Below are 20,973 nucleotides of genomic sequence, written 5' to 3' on the forward strand. Positions count from 1 at the left end.
AGAACGTAACCTGCCATATGAGTGGGGCTCTACTGTAACAAAAAACATAAAGGCTTTTCTTTCTTTTTTCCTTTCTTTCCACCTCACCTTTGAGTATTCCTCTGAAACCATTTGTTCTAGCATTTAGAAATATTCAAGGTGCCTGCAAACATAAATGCAAATCAGGACTTTGCATTCCCCCCCCCCTCCCACTGCTTATGCCTGGCTTTCTTCCATGGACCTTTGCAGCACATTTGACAGATATACTGGCCAGTGACTCAAATTCAGTTATCTTCCTTGCCTCTCCCCTCATGCTTCAGGTGGGATCTCTAACTTTATCTCAAGTTGCTGGTGGACATTTAATTGAATACATGTACATTTTGCCCCCTTAAAAAAGCAGAATCAATTTAAAAACAACTAAATAATGCTTCAGGGAAGAAGGAGGGGGTGGGCTTGTGACATCACCAGTGTCTAGACAAATCATACATACAGAACTAGTCTCCACAAAACCAGAATGGGGAGGAAAAAAAGATGGTGTATTTAAATAAAGTGTGCTTTGTGCATTCCCACGGCAGGCTTACCACTTAAATTATTTACCTTTGTATGCACACTTCCTTTACAAAAGGAGATTCACCTCTTAAAAGTACTATGATTCATTTCCAAAATGAAACATTCATCGCAGCTAGTCAAATATGTAAGCATAAAAATTGTTTGCTCCTGCATTATCAATAATTTATATTGTAATATTTCATTTTCAAAGTGTTTTACAATAATTATTGTGCTTATCAACCCAGCAAATGTCTGAACAAGGTCACCACGATTCCCTTTCACACATGGGGGCTTGGGACTGAGATGCAGGTGGTCCCCAAAGCAATCCAGAATGTATAAAGCTGAGTGGACTTGAATCTAGATTTCCCAGAATATACACTTAAACTCTCTAACAACAGAGCTGATGATAATGCGTACCTAAAACTACTACTTTCATAAAAGTGGCTTTGCTGTGTATGCAGCTCTTCCAAGTGATAAATGACACCACACACAGATTTACCAAAACTGCTACTTTACATAGAAGCAAGGAAGAAATTACTCTGAATTTTCCATTATGGAACTACATTTCCTCCAGTGAAGTTACAAGCTGAGTCAATACATACGGACAAAGAGGAACTGTTATTAAAGGAAACAAACTTGTGCACAGCAAATCCTAGAACCTGAAATCCAATCACATACATTCTTGTTTTTAAAAGTGCACTTTGTAGTATGGATAAATATGCATACATCTGCTTAATGTATATAATTAATTCTCATTGCAAAATTTGTTCATGTGGCAGACTTTGTTGATTTTAAATAAGGGGTAATAAATTGGGAGTAGCCATGCCAGCCTCCAAGAGTTTTGCACTATGGCTCCCATCATTCTGGACCACTGGCCATTCTGGCTGGAGCTGATGGTAGCTGGAGTCCAACAACATAGGAGAGCATCAGGTTGGGGAAGGCAGAAGTAGGGAAATAATGGGTGGGTCATTGTTAGATGGCAAGGTATAGGGAAAGCTTGAAAATCCACCTGATTCTCTTGTGATTTCTGAATGTCAACAGAATGTCTGAATATTTCAAAGCTTTCTCCACAACCATGAATAGTATGGTGCAAATTTTTAAAGATACCAACTGACATTTTTCTGGAGGAGCAGATATGCTGGTTGTTTTTGCTGCAACTGACTAAGGTGGGTGGATCTTAGTGCTAATAATCATTCCTTGCTTAAACGATGAGCACAATATTCACAACTGACTTTCTGTTACAGATGGGGGAGAAATTCAATTCAGTTCACATTTAAAGGCAAACCTACCTAATTCACACTTTCCAAAACAATACACAAACCAAAACATAGCCATCTTTTGAAATTCACACTTGTCCAAATTTTGCAATGCAGTTTCCTAGTCAAGTATTTTGTACAAAAATACATATATTAGGATATAGGTCACATCCACAGCATACATTGAAAGCACTCTTATTCTACTTTAATAGACAAGGAGAATCCCAGGAACGATAGTTTGTTAAGGGTCCTGGGAATTTAGCTCTGTGAGGTCAGCACCCTTAACAAACTACAGCCCCCAATATTCCTTGGGGGAAGTCATGACTGCTATAAGTGATGAAAGAGTGCTTTAAATGTATGGTGTGGAGGTGACCAAACTATATATTAGGAAAATAACATGCAAAAATGTATTACGTTAGAGAAAATGGTTTGCAATAATGTGTATATTAGACAAAAGTATAAACAAAAATATTTATATTAGGAGAAATTCACACTAAAATGCTGATGAATTTTCATGAAAACTAAAAAAAAATTCACAAACTGATGTGGAAATGTGAAGAGCTGAATTTAAGATTGGAAAAATGAGAAACTGAGAGATACCAAAAGTGATAAATTCACTTTGTAGTATTGTAGTTTTTCTGTATGTTCATCCTGCTATTCTTATCTACAGCAGTGTGACATGGAAGAGAAAGGTCCAATTCACCTTAGTGGCCATTTGAAGCTCAGCACACACTCCTTATAACCTTTGTGGTCAGCACCATTTTGGTCACATTCACACCATAAATGTATTCCATTATTATTCTATTTTAAACAGTCATGACTTCCCCAAAGAATCCTGGGAAGGGTAGTTTGTAAAGAGTGCTTACAGTTGTTAGGAGACCCAGGGCTGGCACCAAAGGGCGGCCAGGTCGGGTCCTGGCTGAGGGCCACAGGGGCCCCTGAGGGGCCCCTCAATAGGGTGGGGGAGGAGTAGCGCTCCTGTTCCGCAATCTGCGGCAGGGTACCTGCCACGGATCGCATGGAGTGAGCTTGCAAGCAGCTAGCCCGTTTACTGGTTCCACCTACCTGTCTTTCCTGACTTTTGAGGGTGCACGCGCTGCATGCGCAGGGCTGCCATCAACCAAGATGGCAGTCCAGGTTTCCCTAAGGTACTGATGTCCCTGCCACCATCTTGGTTGATGGCAGGGATGCACACGCGTAGCTGCAGAAGACAGGTAGGACAGACAGGTAGGTGGGCCGTGCGTGTGTATGTGCGTGTGCACACCGGGGCCTAGGGCAGGCTGGTGCTTAAGGGCCCCAGCATGCCTGGTGCTGGCCCTGAGGAGACCCCTATTCCCTTCATAGTGCTACAATTCCCAGAGTTCTGTGTGAAGGACTGGTTGTTAAACCACTCTGGGAAGGTCCAAACTGCTAAATTAAATTCAAGATCTTGAAGACCTCTTCTAAAAGAAGACTGCTACATGTCTATTAAGATCTGAACATAATGGAGGAGAAAAAGGCTTGCATCTAGCATTAAGTCTTACAACATATCAGTATGAAGTATCGTAAATAAAAGTGTGCAGATATTACCATGCATTTAAGAATACAATACAAATGAATGCTAAATACTGTACTGGATCTAGCTTTACTGGGTTTATTTACAAAACAAGTCAGAAAGGTTTAAGGTCAGCATCATTCGGCTGGGTATTCACAGCACATAAATTAAGTGATGGTGATAGCAATAGTGAATTATTAGTGAATAATTATAGTAATGCCTGGGTCCAAATGGACAGGGCCGGTTCCAAAGGGCACAAGCTGCGCCGCGAATAGCAAGACAAGAGCTTCTGAGCCACCCGCCGCCGCCCGCCACCTGCCACCATCCCCCCCGCTTCACCTACCTTTCTCTGCTGTTCTTTGCAGCTGCTCGCACTGCGCGCGCAGGGTTGCCATCAATCAAGCTGGCAGCCAAGGTTTCCGTAAGGGACTGAAGCCTCTGCCGCCATCTTGGTTGATGGCAGCAATGCGCGCGCTGTGTGCCATCAACCAAGATGGCGGCAGAGGCTTCAGTCCCTTATGGAAACCTCAGCCGCCATCTTGATGACAACGCTGCAGCCCAGTGCGCACAGCCGCAAATAATAGCAGAGAAAGGTAGGTGAAGCGGGGGGATGGCGGCGGGCAGCGGCTTGGAAGCTCTTGTCTTGAGATCCGTGGCGCAGCTCGTGCCACGGATCGCAGAAGAGGAGCGAAGGGGCCTGGGGCAGGCTGATGCCCAAGGGCCCCGGCATTCCTGGAGCCGGCCATGCAAATGGGCAGTTTCATTCAGTTATTCCCTCATTGTTCTCATACTTATTTTGTGTTTTTAATATATATGTCCCATCTCCAGCTACAATTATAGATTTTTTTCTTTAAAAATGCCAAATATGCATAACTTCAGTTATGAATGCCCCCAATACATTGGATTTGAGTTTCTTTCTTAAAAAAGGAAATAAAAAATAAAAAATAATGACTTTGGGGCAAAATTCCTGGGTGCTAGAATAGCCAGATTTTTATACATATAGACATACTTGCCCTTCCTCCCAGTAGCAGCCCAGGGCAGCAACGGCTTAAAAAAATTAGCAGAGAGCATTACCAAGGTCTCTATAATGAATTGGTGCAAGGGTACAAAAACACAATTCAATTCAAGAACTGTCCTTAATGCCCTAATAATAATAAGGATTTGTGGGGGAACAGCCAGCAACAGGGACATCGGAAGATTTCTGTTCAGACCGATCATGTCAAAGCTTGTATCTTTAATTAGATATAAGATTTTGAGCAACAAACAAAAACAAAACAAAAAACAGGAAGTAGAGTGCGAACAAACTGACAAATCAATAACCTATTATTTTCTGTAGAAGATTGCTTTAAAAATGCCAGTCTGACTACATGACTAGTCTGATGGCATTTTCATAAGATTGTACTTTTAGGGCTGCAATGTTTGTCTGAATAATAAGTTCATCAGGCCTAACTTTTTCCATGGCAAACATTATGCTTTGTGTCCTAATTGTACTGCAGATAAATTTCATGGACTAGAAGGGTGGAGAATGTAACTTCCCTCATCTAACTGGCTAAACATTTCTATCCATCCAGTCTAGGTGTTTGAAAAGTGGAATATAAATATTTTAATGCATTCAAACATTTCCAAGTTGTGGGTAGAGAAAACATTAAAACACACTGAGGCCTCACAGACTTGACCCAAGGTTAAATAAATTTGCACACTTTGCAAAGGTACATAAAGGAAGTGTTGGGTAAAATCTTGGTCCCAGAATTTACAAAAAGTTCATCCAACTGATGTAGTCCCAGCTTCAATTTACTGAAGTGAGTATGCCCAGATTCTGTGCATGGCCACTTGAAGTAATCTTGTAGAATTTCAAGGAGAGGGAGGAGATTAAGAAATGATTTAGTAAGGTCACCGTAAAAAATGCCAGCTGGTTTCGAGCCAGATACCAGCAACAGCAGCTAGTTGGTGTAAAGGGGGGGCATTCTACACACCCCAAAGCTAGCTGCCCATCCCTGCAACATAAAAACAGGAATATAAACAAAACTGAATCTAAGCTAGCAGAGCAAAAGTGAGATGCTAAAGATGGTTTACAAACCCTGATTCAAGCAAAGCATGGTTTTGAATGTTTTTAAATGCCTGCTTTTAACAGTCTTTTATTGATTATTTTATTTTATTTTATTTTTATTTTTTGGTAAACCACTTAGTGGTATATAAATTTTTGTTAAATAAACTAAATAAAAAGGTTAGCATTTGCCTCACTGTAGACAAAATGCTACACAATGGTAAAAAGCAAACAATTGAAGTGGGGAATGTTAGCAAGGCCTAATCATGGTTACAATATTGGAAACGTGTGTTTCCAAAACCAAATGCAAAGAGATCGCTTTTACCCGAATACTGTTCCTATATTTTTGAAAGCTATACCTGCCTGACCTGAATGGGTTAAAATAACATTTAAAGGTCACATCAGACAAGCAACTGCTTGCAGACAAAGGAAGAAGAAACTGAGTCAGGGACCTAATAGTGGACAATTTTGAAAATCACAAGGTATGTCAATAATAGAGATAACAGTGGGATTCAAAAAGGAAATAATCTCTAAAAGGAAAAAAAAAAGCAGCAGCAAAAAAACTGCCTGCACAAAGCCATTAGATTTAGGGCTTTTATCTTTGCCAATGTTAAGTCTGCAGACAGTAGCAGACTTGAAGACGCTACAGATAGAGAGCAATGAAAATCAGAAGGTGAAGCAATCCTTTTGTTTGCCTTGGAGCTCTGAAGGAGATTTCTCTAGTAGTGTGAAAATGTACTGTCTGGTTCTCAGGTGACTGTTTTAGCTACATCTGCTTTTAACAGTACCAGAAGGACATCCATGAAATTTTATTTACAGAAATAGTCTGAGAAAAGAGAGGGAAGCCATGGAACCCCACTGCATCCTGACTGCAATGATACCTCACCACTTGTCTGCTTTCACTGCAAACTCCATGATCAGCAAATGGTTCTTTTACATCCTTGGTAAGTATCCAATATACAAAGAGAGGCAACTCATTTCAAGTGAAGGCAGAAGTTACTGCTCAAACTAAATGCCACCAAACCAAAAGCAGCACAGGGTCTAAACTTTGCTCCAGTGATGTAGCTGTGGGAACTTACCGTGAACCCAGCCTGCTTTCCCATTGTCTGAACACAACTGAAGCAGGGCAGCAAGTATTGCTCTGAAAGGATAGGGCAATGCTGGACACCAATAATTAGGACTAGGATGAAGGTAATCATTCAATGAAAGTAAAGTGGGAGATAAGCAGACAAGTCCAAGTCCTGAACTTTAGAATGGCCATCTCCAAACCTGCTCTGAGCAGTTGTTTTCAGGGTGGAAGATCTTGAGGCTGAAAGCCCAGATCTGAATTCTTAAATAGGCGGCCCCCTTCATGTACACAGAGCAGTACAGGAACCATTTCCACATTATGTGATCCTGTGCTGCCATGGAGGATGTGTGTGTTTCTGTCATGGCCACATAGATGTGGGGGCACCTGCATGGAACTTTCCTTGATCCAGCACTCACTGAGAGGGAACCAAGAGGTAGGAAGATCAAAGAGACAAGACCCAACCATGTGGTTACAATATTCACACAGAAACATGGAATCATACCCTAGGGAACTGCTCCCATTTTACTGTGTTTGCATCTTCCCTCCCTCCTTCTCTTTCACACGCATGCACATAATTAATGGAGAAATAGATTAACTGACAAAACTAATTTAAAAAGTGTCCAAAGTTCAATGTTGCTGACATATTAACACAAAAGAGAATTAAGAACATAATCTGGGGATTTTTAACTTTTGTTGTGAATGGTGAAGCAAAGGAAATAAAACAAGAAGAGTAGAATTCAAGAAATTAAACAACAGAGGTGGCATGAAGAGTTGCATGCTCATCTTTGTAGCTTTTGGGCTGTGCTACAACAATAGAGGCTTGAGACTCCCACTACCACAGTTGGGTATGAAGCCTGCTGTTGCCTTTACTACACTACAAAATCCTCTCCTCATATAGAATCATAGAATAGCAGAGTTGGGAGGGGCCTATAACATTGTGTATTTCAGTCTCCCTTCCCTCACCTGCTCACCTTATTGACAGGAAACTGAAACATAACATGCAACAACTTGGTTCATAATACAGATCTATAAATTGTATTCCACTCTGACTACATATTTCTGAAATGCATTAATTAGCTGTGGACAGTTTTCATTTCCTCCTCTCTCAGGAAGGAGGTCCAAAGTTTAACAAGGCTACCATATTCTTCATGATGAAACTAAATTCTATACTATGTGATTTCACAGCTATCTAGACTCTTAGAGGTCCCTTGGGGCAAGAAAGGTACTGACAAAGGCCATTATTTAAGTATATCTGCTAGAGCTAAATTTCCCCCAATAATGTTTAGGAATACCTTGTGCAGTCCAAATCTCATTTATTTATTATTTATTTATTATTTCAATTTATATACCGCCCTTAGCAGAATAGCTCTCAGGGCGGTGAACAAACAAGATAAAATACAATATATCATAGTAAAAATTAAAAAAACATGTACAAACAAACAACAGAAAGCACAACAAAAATGAAATACAACACAAATTAAGGATACATGTTAAAAGTAGAAAGATTAAGAAAATTAAAAGATTAAAATGCCTGGGAGCATAAAAAGGTCTTTACCTGGCGCCGGAAAGATAGAAGTGTAGGCGCCAGGCGTACCTCTTCGGGGAGGCTGTTCCACAACTCAGGGGCCACCACAGAAAAGGCCCTAGATCTAGTAACCACCCTCCGGGCTTCCCGATGAGCTGGTACCCGGAGGAGGGCCTTAGATTCTGAACAAAGTGAACGGGTAGGTTCATAGCGAGAGAGGCGTTCCACAAGGTATTGAGGTCCCACGCCGTGTAAGGCTTTATAGGTCAAAACCAGCACCTTGAATCTCGCCCGGAAGCAAATAGGGAGCCAGTGCAGACGCTCCAGAATAGGTGTTATATGCAAAGACCGACTGGTCCTTGTCAATAGTCTGGCAGCCGCGTTCTGCACCAGCTAAAGCTTCCGAACTGTCTTCAAGGGCAGCCCTACGTAGAGCGCATTACAGTAATCCAATCTTGAAGTTACCAGAGCATGAACAACATAAATGCCCTGTGCCTGTTTAGCACCCTTATATCACTTTAACAGTGAGAACTTGCTCCCATGAATCCTGGAAACTGTAGTTTGTTAAGGATGCCCAGAGTTATTGGGAGACCCCTCACAGAACTACAATTCCCAGCACATTTAACAAATTACAGTTCCCAGGATTCTTTGGGAGAAGCCACCAGGGACGGCATCACAGGGCTGCCAGGTTGGGCCCTGGCCAAGGGCCCCTGTGGCCCAGAGGGGCCCATGAAGCTCCCCTCCTTAGGGGGGTAGCGCTCCCGTTCCGCAATCCGTGGCAGCGTAGGGTCCGAACTCTGCCACGGATTGCAGAAAGGGAGCTCCCAGGCACCCCCCCAATACAGTCAGCATGGTCTTCAATAAGCACACATGCACACCCCACCTACCTCTCCTGTCCCTGAGAATGCCAGGCATGCTGTGTGCGCAGGCCTGCCATCAACTAAGATGGTGGCAGGGGCTTTCCTAAGGGGCTGATGTCCCCACTGCCATCTTGGTTGATGGCAGGCACGTGCGCTATGCACACGTCAATCACATGACAATGCGAGATGAGGTACATAGGACACATGGGTGGGTGCCACAGGCCCGGGACAAGCTGGTGCCCAAGGGACCAGTCATGCATGTAGCCAGCCCTGGGAACCATGACTGTTAAAGTAAGAGTGCTTCAAAACTATGGTGTGGATGTGAATTTTCTTAACATGAATATCAGCACTTTGTAGCTGGGGTATTTCCTTTCCTCCTCCCTGTTACGATGTTTATGTTTGGTGAGCAACTGTTTTAATAATATCCCTTCTCTCAATCAGTACCCTATTGCACCTCTTTGTTTATGACAGTTATCAGCATCCTTCCTGGATACAAATACTTCCAAGGCTGCTTACTAGTAAGAAAGATTAATTAATCTCAGTAACAAAAACATAACAATTCATCAGGATTCTTCCTACAGGGCAATTGGTAGTAAACGGGCCTGGCTGGGGATTAGGGAGAGAGACAGAGTCCAACTGAAACAGGCCTAATATATCTTCTTTACCTGCCTCTCTCTTTCTTAAGTCCTCTTCAGGAATTCAAAAGGCGGCATAAAAGCTAAAACTGTATAGGGGGAACAGAGATGTGTGTACACACACCCAGTGTCCCCATGGGCACTGACCTCCCCAGTCTCCTTTCTCAACCTTTTTATACACTGAACACAAAAGACTACAGCAGGGGTGAGGAACCATTTTCAGCTCAAGGGCCACACTGCTTCATGGGAACCTTCCAAGGACCACATGTCAGTGATGGTCAGGGCCACAAACAAAAGTGGGTGGAGCAATAAATCTTTACATTCAACAGCAAGCTACATTCAAGCCAAGCAAAAACAAACATCTCCCAAACCAAGAAGCAAGAGGCATTAATACAGTTCAAGGACACAGTGAAGACAGGAAAAAGCACTCAAGTGGGTCAAGTTCCCCCACCACTAGATTACACAGAGATTCTAACCTCATTCAACTAAACACACTTGAATCCTACAGGATTCCCAATCACAGGGAAGATTCTAATCATGTTCAACTGAAAATGTTTATAACCCCCTTTAACACATAAAGGTGGGGCTTGCACACACACTCCTTTCCCACTTTAAACCTCTGCAATCCTTGCCACAGGGCAAGGGAAGAAGAGAAAGCCCAGCTTCTCCCATCTGATTTTCTGTCTATGCATCCATTTTATTTCTCTCTCTTGTTTCTTTCAGAACTTGACCTCCTTTGCATTTTCACAGACATATTAGTGTCCCTTAGTTTTTTTTCAAAATCCCCCTCCCTCACAAAATGACTGGTGCCTCAAAAGCATGCATATTTAGCATTAACATTAATTGAAATTGTAAGCCCAGCTCAAAAGAACAACTAGACCAGCCCCCAATTCTTCTCAGAAGACAATAAAACAGATATAGGAAACCCACAAAGAACAGTCTTGCAATGTCAAGGGACAAACCAGAACACCAAAACAAAAACTCAGAGCATTGTGATAGAGGGGTGCTGGTGCATACAAACCTTTTGATTATGTGGAGACATGTAACTTCTAATGTTCTGGCCAGAGAGGCATGGGTCTGGCTTTAAGCCAGTGACCCCTGCCACGGGCATGGGAAATACTTTTCAGACCAAGGATCAAGCTCCAGTCTGGACAACCTTCCAGGAGCCTCATGCAAGTGGTGGGTGGGGCCAGAGGCAAAAGTGAGCAAAGCAACAAATGTGAATTTTACCTCTGTACAGTAGGCTAGTTTCTACACACATTCACACACCCCTCTCTATCCTGCATCCTGATAAGCAAGAGGCATTATCAGACTCCAAAGACACATTCCAGCCAGGCAAAAACACTCAAGGAGGATATGGAGTATGAATGGTGAGAAGTATGGCTGGGGAAAAGGGGGTGTGGTTGAGAAGGGAGTGTGGCCTGGGGAGAGTTTCAAGGGCCAGATAAGGAGGCCTGGAGGGCCACATTTGTCCCTTGGGTTGAGGTTCCCCACATCTGCCCTACAGGGTATCCTCATGATCAATGCATTCTGAGTACATTCTGAGTAAATCTTCCCTTCCCACGCAAGAGGTTTTCCCTTCCACGAGCCCACATTAGTGAGCCTAGGATTGTCGATTCAACCTCCCTGCACCACCACCCCCAATCCTGAAGATATTTTTATAAATGGGAAGCCCAGGGACAACGATAGCATCCTGAAAGCAATGCTATAACCTGATCTCCGTGTGAACTGGCTCCTTGTTGTCTCAGTAGTATTTATATTACTCTACCTCCTATTACAAAGGAGATGAGTCATAGAGTAGAACTAGCCAAGCAACAAAACTGCAGGGCTTGCTGAAACTTGGGCTGAAGGATAAGCAGGCTGTGTCCTAAACCAGGTTATGAGAGCACCACTCCAGAGGAGCAACGGCCTGCTAGACTTCAGAACTTTTAGACAATGCTATTTTCGGCAGGGATTATGACCAGCCTGACAGGCAGAGCAAAAAAGAGAGGGAGGGCAAAACACACACACAGCTCTTTGGTTAACATGTAATGCCTGAGAAATCTGATACCCTAGCAACCTCATGTATGGACACTGACCCAATCAGATTTCAGTTTGCAAGGAGAAGGGAAACAGTATTTCCTCTGCATACAGATGAGCTGCAAAAATGGGTCACTTCTTTGCATTTCAGGGAGGGTAGGAGAAGTGTTTCTTCCCCTCCCCATCTCTGCATGGATTTGTATGTGTGTGCGTTGTTGTTGTTTAACACTCACCTGGTGCAAAGTGGCATTTCCAAGCTACCAGAACAAACCAAAGGAAAATGGAAGGGTTTAACATTTCAACACACTGATACAAGTTTGCATTTCTTGGAAGCCAATTTATTAGTAACTTACCGATTTTTTTCTAGTTCGTTGTGCGTAGATCTGGAAAATAAACCGGGGGGGGGGGAAATGGATTAGCCATTTCTAGTCTTATAACTCAAGAGGCTATTCTCTTAAAGTGTGAACTGTTTTTCTTTCCTAGTTACAATGGATAAGAACAACACATTCAACAGCACACACAAATAATTATTTTGACCCTTCATGTAAGAGCTCTATTATTGTTTAAATATTTAGAACTGTAGCTCCTACTGTTCTGAAAGTTTTCAAGCTTTGGGATTTTCAACCAGGTACAACAACGTGCTCATCGTTTCAGTCACCATCAGTGTCGAATATGAAGCAACTTGGCCAAAATAATTTTATAGCTATGATGCAGCTTACATGGCTCAGTTACTCCAAGATGAAAACAGAGATAAGGGAGAAAGCCCCTAAATATCTAGGGATTCCTTATCTCATATTTAAGCTACCACTGATCTTTTCTTCACTTCTTGTTCACGTAAGCCGATCAGATGTTGAAACAATTGAAGAGGGTTGAAACTCAGGATAACTCATGCTGAACAAGCCAATTTACCAAACTTTTAATTATTCTGAGCAATTTCCAAAGCCATTTATATTAATGAGATTGCACAGTTTGTTTTTTATTGGCCTGCATCATGGGTAACATAACGGAAGTGGGAGACACTGAATGTATGGATCCCGTCAAACTTTGTAATTTAAGGTAGCAACCATAACCAAAAAGATCCTATCACTTTAAAAAAAATGCATAGAATAATTTGAGACCAGCGTGCCTATTTTATGTTAGACCAACTTAAAAATGAGAAGTTAGTGGCTTAGAAAATGAAAGAAATATCCATTTGTTTGTGAATTGACATCACACTTGTTTGAATGCCAACCATCTCTTTTTTATTTATTAAAAATATTTATAACCCACCCTTCATACAGATACTAGGGCAGGGTACAAAACATAAAACCACCATGAAACAAAATACATCAAAACAAGTAGAGGCAGATGAAACTAACAGGCTGATCAAATACCTGGGCAAATTAATACATTTTGGCATAGCGCCACAATGAAAGTGTCAACACCAGAAATACTTCTAAGGGGAGAACATTCCATAAACAAGGAGCAATTATAGTGAAGGCTCCATCCAGCGGTGCCACTGCAGAAAAGGCTCTCTTCCATCTCACTACATACCAAATTTCCCCCACCAGTGGGACATATAGAAGAGTCTCCTTTGATCTTAGGACAGGGACTGGCAGATTATACAGCCACAAGAGTGGCTGTATACTATAGCCAGCGTGCATTTTTCACATTCCACAATGTTAAATTGAAAATACCCCCATGCAATTCTGATGCTTCCCATAAGCTCATTTCAAAACAAAACCTTACAAAACTTATAGTCCTGAATTCAGAAACGCCTGCTTAACAACCCTGTAAATTTTCATGGCGATACACAAAACAGTCAGAGAGAATAGAGAGTTCAAAGTCTAAAAAGAGAGGGAAAAAACCCAGAACCCTTTTGGACTTTTTTCTGTCAGAGTTCTCATAATCTGCTGAAATTCATTAAAAATCATTCATGTTCACAGAGTACCTGTAATCCTATTACTGACCTTGCCCCATACTCTGACCTTCATCTTCTGCACTTTAAAAGTTAAAAAAAATGCCTGGCTGATTTTTAATTAATTTAAGAAATTTTGGCAAGAACCCAATTATAACGTTGGGTAACCTCAGTAAGAACCAATTGTCAGTGTTCTAAAAGCCAGACTCACAGCTGTTTGGCTTGGCTAATCAGGGGGCCACACCCACACCAGACTTGGATTTCACTTGAGACAGTCATGGCTTCCCCCAAAGAATCCTGGGAAGTGTAGTTTGTGAAGGGTGCTGAGAGGAGACTCCTATTCCACTGGCAGAGCTTCAGTGGCCAGACTGGTTTCACAGCCAGCCACTCTGATTGAAGGTCTGTGAGGGGAACAGAGTGTCTCCTAGGAACTCTCAGCACCCTTCACTAACTACACTTCCCAGGATTCTTTGAGACAAGCCATGACTGTCCAACGTTAAATAAAGGCCTGGTGTGGATGTGGCCAGCGACAGCTTTCGTTTAAATTTATGTTGGAGGCTACATGTGCCTGCTGTAGAATAGAAAGGTGGGGGAAATGCTGAAAAGCAATGATACTGTTCTCAATGTTTTCCTTTTGGAAAGGAAATGGGGTTGCCCTCTGCCCACTGCCCACCCACTCAATCTCCTTGCCCTCCCCCTCCTCCTCCCCTCCCTGCCCCTCCCCTAGGTCAGTGTTAGACTATGACCTGGGAGACCAGGATTCAAATTCCCACACAGCCATGAAGCTCACTGGGTGACCTTGGGCCAGTCACTGCCTCTCAGTCTCAGAGGAAGGCAGTGGTAAAACCACCCCTGAATACCATTTATCATGAAAACCCTATTCAAAGGGTCGCCATAAGTCCGGGCAATGTGAAGGCAGTCCATTTCTATTTTCAAACATGATTGCACACAAATAAATCCCATTGAACTCAAAAAATATGCAAATGATCAAACCCACCCTCCTATCCCCTCCCTCTTGCCCCTTCCCTCTCCCTTCCTTTGCCCCTCCCCTTCTCCCCCTCCCCTTTCTCCTCCCCATGGTCAGTTTTACCTATCTTAAGTATGATTGCACGGAAATAAATACCATTGAACTCTATTAAGCATGCAAATGATCAAACCTGCCCTCCCCCTTCCTTTGCCTCCCCAATACACTCCTCCCTCCAATGGTCAGTTTTTCCTATCCTAACCATGACTGCATAGGAGTAAATCCCATTGAACTCAATAAGCATGCAAATGATCAGACCTGCTCTTCCCCTTCTTCCCCTCTCCTCTCCTCCTCCCCTCCCCTTTTCCTTCTTCCTCCTCCCCTGCCCACTCCAGCACTCCCTCCCTCCCCCCTGGTCAGTTTTACCTATCCTAAGCATGACTGCATGGAAGTAAATCGCACTGAATTCAATAAACATGCAAATTATTAAACCTGTCCTTTTGCTCCCCTTCCCCTCCTGCCTGCTCCCTTCCCAGTAATCCCCTCTGCCTTTCCTCCCCTACCTCCTCCTCCTTCTCCCCTCCCCATCCCCTGTGGTCAGTTTCACCTATCCTAAGCATGATTGCAGGGGAGTAAATCCCACTGAACTCAATTAGCATGGAAATGATCAATCCATTCTCAGCAAACCTGCACAGGATCCCATTTCTTACCTCCCGGATTAAAAAGCAGGGAAATTCACTAACAGGCAAAAAAACTCTTGCAGTTTAAGAACGTACCTATAGCCAACAGATATTTCTATGAAACTTTAAAAAGCAGGGAAATTGGGCAGCTATAGTGAATGCACCAGGGGAGCAGGAGACCTGACCTCCTCTCTCAGATATTGTACTGCCCTACAAATTTGTCAAAATGCAAACACAATTTGGGTTGGTTTTTCACAATCCAATCCACATCCTGTGTAGCATGAAAGAATTTGGTAACATGTGCCTCTGAGCATGTGGTGAGTGGTGGCAACACCTGCAATTAGCCCAAATAATAGAAAGAAGACATGCGCTGTGCTGATCTTGTTTTAGCAGGGAGGAAGCAACATTATTAAGACAGTTGATGTCATTCAGATGGTCACTTTAAATATGTCTGATTTACTTTGCAATTTTAGTGAAGTTTCCTATAGGAAATCATTTTCTTTTGTTTCTGTTTCTGTGAATATGTGAAATACAGCAACGCTTTGCAAAATTTACACTAAAAAAACTCCAAACACAATTGTGGAATAATGGCACTGACTTCTGCAGAATAATCTCCAGTGGACCTCAGGAGTGTCTCAATTTACACAAGATAAAACAGTGGGAGATGATGAAATATATTCTAGCAAATTTCTAGGCGTGCTCTATGTTTTTAATTGACTGTGCCCATCTTGCCTTAAATGAAGTGGTTTGAACATAGCAGGCTGAAAACATGCACCCTCTTTTTTCCAACAGCTAGAGTCATTGCTGAAGTAGCAACATATTGTAATCAGTCTGATTTTACATCAAACTGCAGTTTCAGATTCAGCTGTTAATGGATTCAAAATAGAAATAGAACATAACCTCCAATTTTAAACACAAAAGGCTGTCTTCACCATCATATGACATGGACCAATAAAAATGCTTTGAAATTAATAAAAATAAATTTGACACAGATTTCTAGGATGAATGATGAGGGAAATAAAATTTTCTAGGTTAGATTCTCTGTAGAAACATTAGTAACACTGGAAAGAAGCAAAGTAAGAAGAACACCAACAAACATACAAAAATGTAATTCTCCATCTTTGGAGATGGCAGGTGTTGCCACCTCTCACCACATGCGCAGAGGTACATGTTACCAAATTCTTCCAAGCTACACAGGAAGTGGATTGGACTGTGAAAGACCAACCCAAATTGTGTTTGCATTTTGTCAAATTTGTAGGGCAGTATATCTCAGAGAGGAGGTTGGGTCTCCTGCTCCTCTGGTGCATTCACTATTGCTGCCCAATTTTCCTGCTTTTTAAAGTTTGATAGAAATATCTGTTGGCTATAGGTATGTTTTTAAACTGCAAGGTTTTTTGCCTATTAGTGAATATATGGAGAGGCACTCCTATAATCTGTTCCTCTTGGGAATCCTAATGATTCTCCTAATGGGCTCCTGCTAGGAGGAAGGGCGGGGTATAAATCAAATAATAAATAAATAATGATTATAGAACTGAACTCAAGGCCATAAGCACTATGATACAACTTTAACATTCATGTCTTTTCTCCAAAGAATCCTGGGAACTGTAATTTGTCAATGGTGCGATTTCCCTCACAGAGCTACAATTTCCAAAGTTCCATGGGAAGAGGGACTGACTGTTTTTAAACCACTCTGGGAATTGTAGCTCTGTGAGGGAAACGAACATGGAAATGGACTGCCTTCGAGTCGATTCCAACTTATGGCGACTCTATGAATAGGGTCTTCATGGTAAGCAGTATTCAGAGAGGGTTTACCATTGCCTTCCTCTGAGGCTGAGAGGCAGTGACTGGCCCAAGGTCACCCAGTGAGCTTCATGGCTGTGTGGGGATTTGAACCTTGGTCTCCCAGGTCGTAGTCCAATACTCCAACCACTATGCCACACAGGCTCTCATGAGGAAATGAAGGTCTCCAAACAGCTCTAAGCACCCTTCATATGGGGGATGCCATGGCTGTTTAAAGTAGTAGTTTAGTGCTTTAAATAAGGAAGCCACAGACCTGAACTTACAAGATCTGAACAGAGTGGTTCATGACAGATGCTCTTGGAGGTCACTGATTCATAGGGTCGCCATAAGTTGTTGGTTGACTTGGAAGCACATAACAACAACAACAAAGTGCTTTAAATATATAGTGTGGATGTGGCCCAATACTAGTTCCAAGTTCAATTGGGATTCCTCTATCAAATCAGAAGCTTCTCAAGAAATAAGGGTAGGGGAAGTGGTAAACAGGGGCTAATAACCTTTGTTGCATGCATTGGGCAAGTAGAATACACAAGAAAATCTCTAAAGAGTAATCTGAATTACTCATACATCCAGCCTAAAGCTGAATGACTGGCTAGGTGCATAAGCCACCAACTGTAATATTGTCAGTGGGGAATTTGGAAGGTGGTTCTAAGAAGCACAGGTTCCTCTGCGCTGATGGACAGGCATCTGGCAACTCTCCCACTGTGCAAATTATTACAAAGCCCAAAGCAGAGTATCAATGTGTAAAAAGAAAAGCAGTTACATTCCTTGAATGTAACATTCCTTTTTTTAAAAAGTGTATAGATATGAACATTTGGAAAAGAGTAAAATCAAATGTAAAAACAATGGCTCCTCTGTCACATGGTATGCAATAATTTTGGATTAAAAACAAACAAGAAGAGAACAGAACACTAACATCCTTCAGGAGTTCACATAACTGAAGGGAAATGGGAATTCTTCTTCACCATTTTGAGATATTGTTTGTTGAGTGATCCATAAAATGGCTGTCTGAACTTGTTGGTATCTCACAGCTGCACCCCTACCCACTTCTTGGGCTGACCCCACAACAGGCATTAGTCATCACAATATCAGACACAGCCTTTTATTCTTTATTTGGGAATATGCTATTATTCATAGATTTTATTCTTTAGATCGTGCACTGTGTTAAAATACATTCATTTCAACTATTAAATGAGGAAGGGAAAGGGGGAGACTGTAGTTTTCCCATGTCTAGAGAAACCCAAATAAAATTCCTTAGGACTGTATGTCAAACAGCAGTATTTAAAGGTTAGAAATAAAATCTCACACTGTTGTGAACGTATGCATTCGGAGTAATCTGTGTGTAAATTTCACTAGTGTATTATTGGTTTTATTTACTGTTATGATTCTGCAGGAGATATCTCCCTCTTCCTGGAGACTCCATTAATGGCGACAAACCCAAAGATATGCAAGGGACTGAATTCCTACATTATAATCAAGCCAGTCATCAAGGTTGGCGCTGAAAGAACAAAGTTCGGCGCACTGCTGGGAACAAAATTAAAACAGCAGGCCCTCCATATTTCTCACACACAGGAGACTCTTTATTACTTATCTTTCTTCTGTCAGACACCAAAGCTGAGGAGGGTCACAATTTTTTTCACAAAGCTGGCAAGTTTACTCTGTGATTTACAACCGTATTCGCATAAAATAAAATAGCATGAATTTTCCCAGACAAGAAAGGGGGGGGGGCTTCTGCAGCTGCTAAATATATCCTGTCAAACTATTAAAAGGAACAATCCTTAAAATAGAAAGCATTTTGAAATAACGTTCTCCTTGGTAACTTTCTCCTCAGAAATCTTGCCGTTTCTTCCATGGCATCCCTGTGATAGTCATGACAGATTCTAGTAGAAACTAAGATTTATAATAATTCAAATGAAGTAACATTCAGACTTTTTGTTAGAGATTAGATAGCATATGCTCATGTATGAAGTACTGCTGAAGCTTGTGACTAACTGTATGGTTGCATAGCCATTGCTCAGTTGTGTCCTAGACAGAATTTGGCTTCCTAACAGTGCAATCCTATGCATGTTTCCTGAAAAGGAAGCCCCACTGAGTTCAATGAAGAGCTTGGAAGTAATTCCTTACAAGTAACGAATTACTTGTAATTCATTACTTTTTTGAGGAACAAGTGAGTAATTCCTTTACATTTTGATTGTAATAGAACTAGGAGTAATTCTATTACTTTTGTGGAGTAATTGTAATGTTTCAAGCATTACTTTTGGGCATTACTTGGGGGGTAAGCCTTCTGCTCCTCTGATTTGTGGATGAAAATCATGTGCCTCAAACTGGGCTTCTGTGCAGTGTCACTCTTCCCTCATGCTTTGTGGGTGGGTAGGAGGCGACGAGGCAGGAGGTGGGAGAGTGAGATGGGGTGGAGTGGAGAAAACAATTGTTTTAAAAAATGGATGATGGTGATGAAGAATGGAGTGGAGGGAAAAAGGAGCCGGAGGGAAAGAACATGGATATGAATGGACATAAATAACTGTGGAGGTGAAAGATGACTCTGTGTGTGTGTGTGTGTGTGTGTGTGTGCATGCGTGTGTGTGTGCGTGTGTGCATGCGCACGCCTTAGTTGGTGGTGGGCAGGGTCCGGGAGGTGGTTAAGTGAAAGAGATTATGCTTGTTGGCTGAGGGGGGTGGTGCACTTGGTTTGACATGCAAAGATCTGAGTAGTGGCCTCTGCCTCCCTCCCCACCTCCCTTACCAGCAGAGAGACCACCATTGCTATCTTATGGATAAAAAGAATTATTCTACTACCTCTCTCTGTGTGTATTTTTAATGTTGTTTTAGTCGACTTAGATGTGCAGCAGTCAAGGCCAGCACCTTGTAGGCAGTTTTTCAAAAAAGTAATTGAAATGTAATTGTAGTGATTACTTTTGAGAAAAAGTAATCAGTTACTTTCGGAGCAATTGTAATTGTAATGGTAATTTATTGCTTTTTAAAAGTAATCTTCCAAGCTTTTGGGGCCATGTAATTGTAACTGTAATTTGTTACTTTTTAAAAGTAATCTTCTAAGCTCTGGTTCAATTAACGTATTCTCAGGTAAGTGAATACAAGATTGCAGTCTGAGAATCTCAGTTTGCATTTAGTTTTTTTTAGCAGATTTTTATTCTTCATAGATGCCCACATCACCATCCCTTACCCCTTTTTTTTACTTAAGAGAGTCAGGGAAAAGACAAAGAAAAGAGCCTTTGTAACGGTGGTAGAGAGGAGCAGAATTTCTATCAGGTTGAAGGGACTACATCAGGGCTAAGACACCTTTGGCTCTCCAGACATTGCTGAACTACATTTCCCATCCTCCCTGGCCATGCTGTCTGGGGCTGATGGGAGCTGTAGTTCAGTAAAATATGGAAAGCCAAAGGTTCCTCAGCCCTGGACTACATCTTTGTCCAAATGACCATTCATTCCAGTAGGGGACATCACACCAGTTTTTAAAGTACCAACTTTATTACACATACCAACCAGAAGTAGAGCTAAAATCTCATGAGGAAAAGCAATTCTGATTTTTATGTTTATTTTACTCCTGTTTGTCCAGACTGGGCCTTATATCGCAAATGAGCCATTCAGATTCAATTTTTCTGCTTATTTAGCTTGCACACATTCCAATTTTTTCAATCATGGGTATTCATCGCTATTCTATCACTTGCTGTCCACACTACTAGGCAAAGCTTGATGGAACATATACGGGTGTGTGGCAGAGGTTTTGTTGTTGTCACATCTCTCAATCAATCCTCCCCTGCCCTCCACTATCTTCTTATATGTCCATACACAGACCTTTTTAAAAAATTCCCAGGCAGTGCACAAGAGCAACTGCTCCCATCCTTAGTTATGTTTCATAAGGGGAAAATGGAGTCTTGCAGGTGAGTTGATTTACTTTTTTTTTTGAGGGGGGAGGGAAGACAACCTTTATTTCAATTTCTTTGTTTCAAATTTTTAATACTGAGGTCTTGCACAAGAAATTAACATTTTTTAAATTTATTTTTAAAGACTAACATATGTGCTGCAATTATAGTCTCAGAGATAGCCCCACATCCCACATGTATGTTGTGGGGGATCTCAGGAACAGCGTCTCTTAATCAGGTTCTTGAAATTCAAACATTCCTTCAGCATGTGGCAATTGGTGGAA

The 20,973-nt window shown here is 41.8% G+C and overlaps 1 protein-coding gene across 5 annotated transcripts in view; it reads right to left on the reverse strand.

Moving 5' to 3' along the window:
* The window catches only part of MXI1 (MAX interactor 1, dimerization protein), a 165,567-nt gene that overhangs the window by 81,575 nt on the left and 63,019 nt on the right, over window positions 1-20,973 (reverse strand). For 3 of the 5 annotated variants that reach the window (XM_061636037.1, XM_061636041.1, XM_061636039.1), the window contains exon 3: window positions 11,824-11,853. The exons of the other annotated variants lie outside the window; for them this stretch is intronic. In XM_061636037.1, the coding sequence (XP_061492021.1) occupies window positions 11,824-11,853 (30 nt within the window). The remainder of the gene's footprint in view (window positions 1-11,823; window positions 11,854-20,973) is intronic. 5 annotated transcript variants of the gene reach the window in all.

This window comes from Rhineura floridana, chromosome 7 (assembly GCF_030035675.1).
Source record: "Rhineura floridana isolate rRhiFlo1 chromosome 7, rRhiFlo1.hap2, whole genome shotgun sequence".
Lineage (NCBI taxonomy): Eukaryota > Metazoa > Chordata > Lepidosauria > Squamata > Rhineuridae > Rhineura > Rhineura floridana.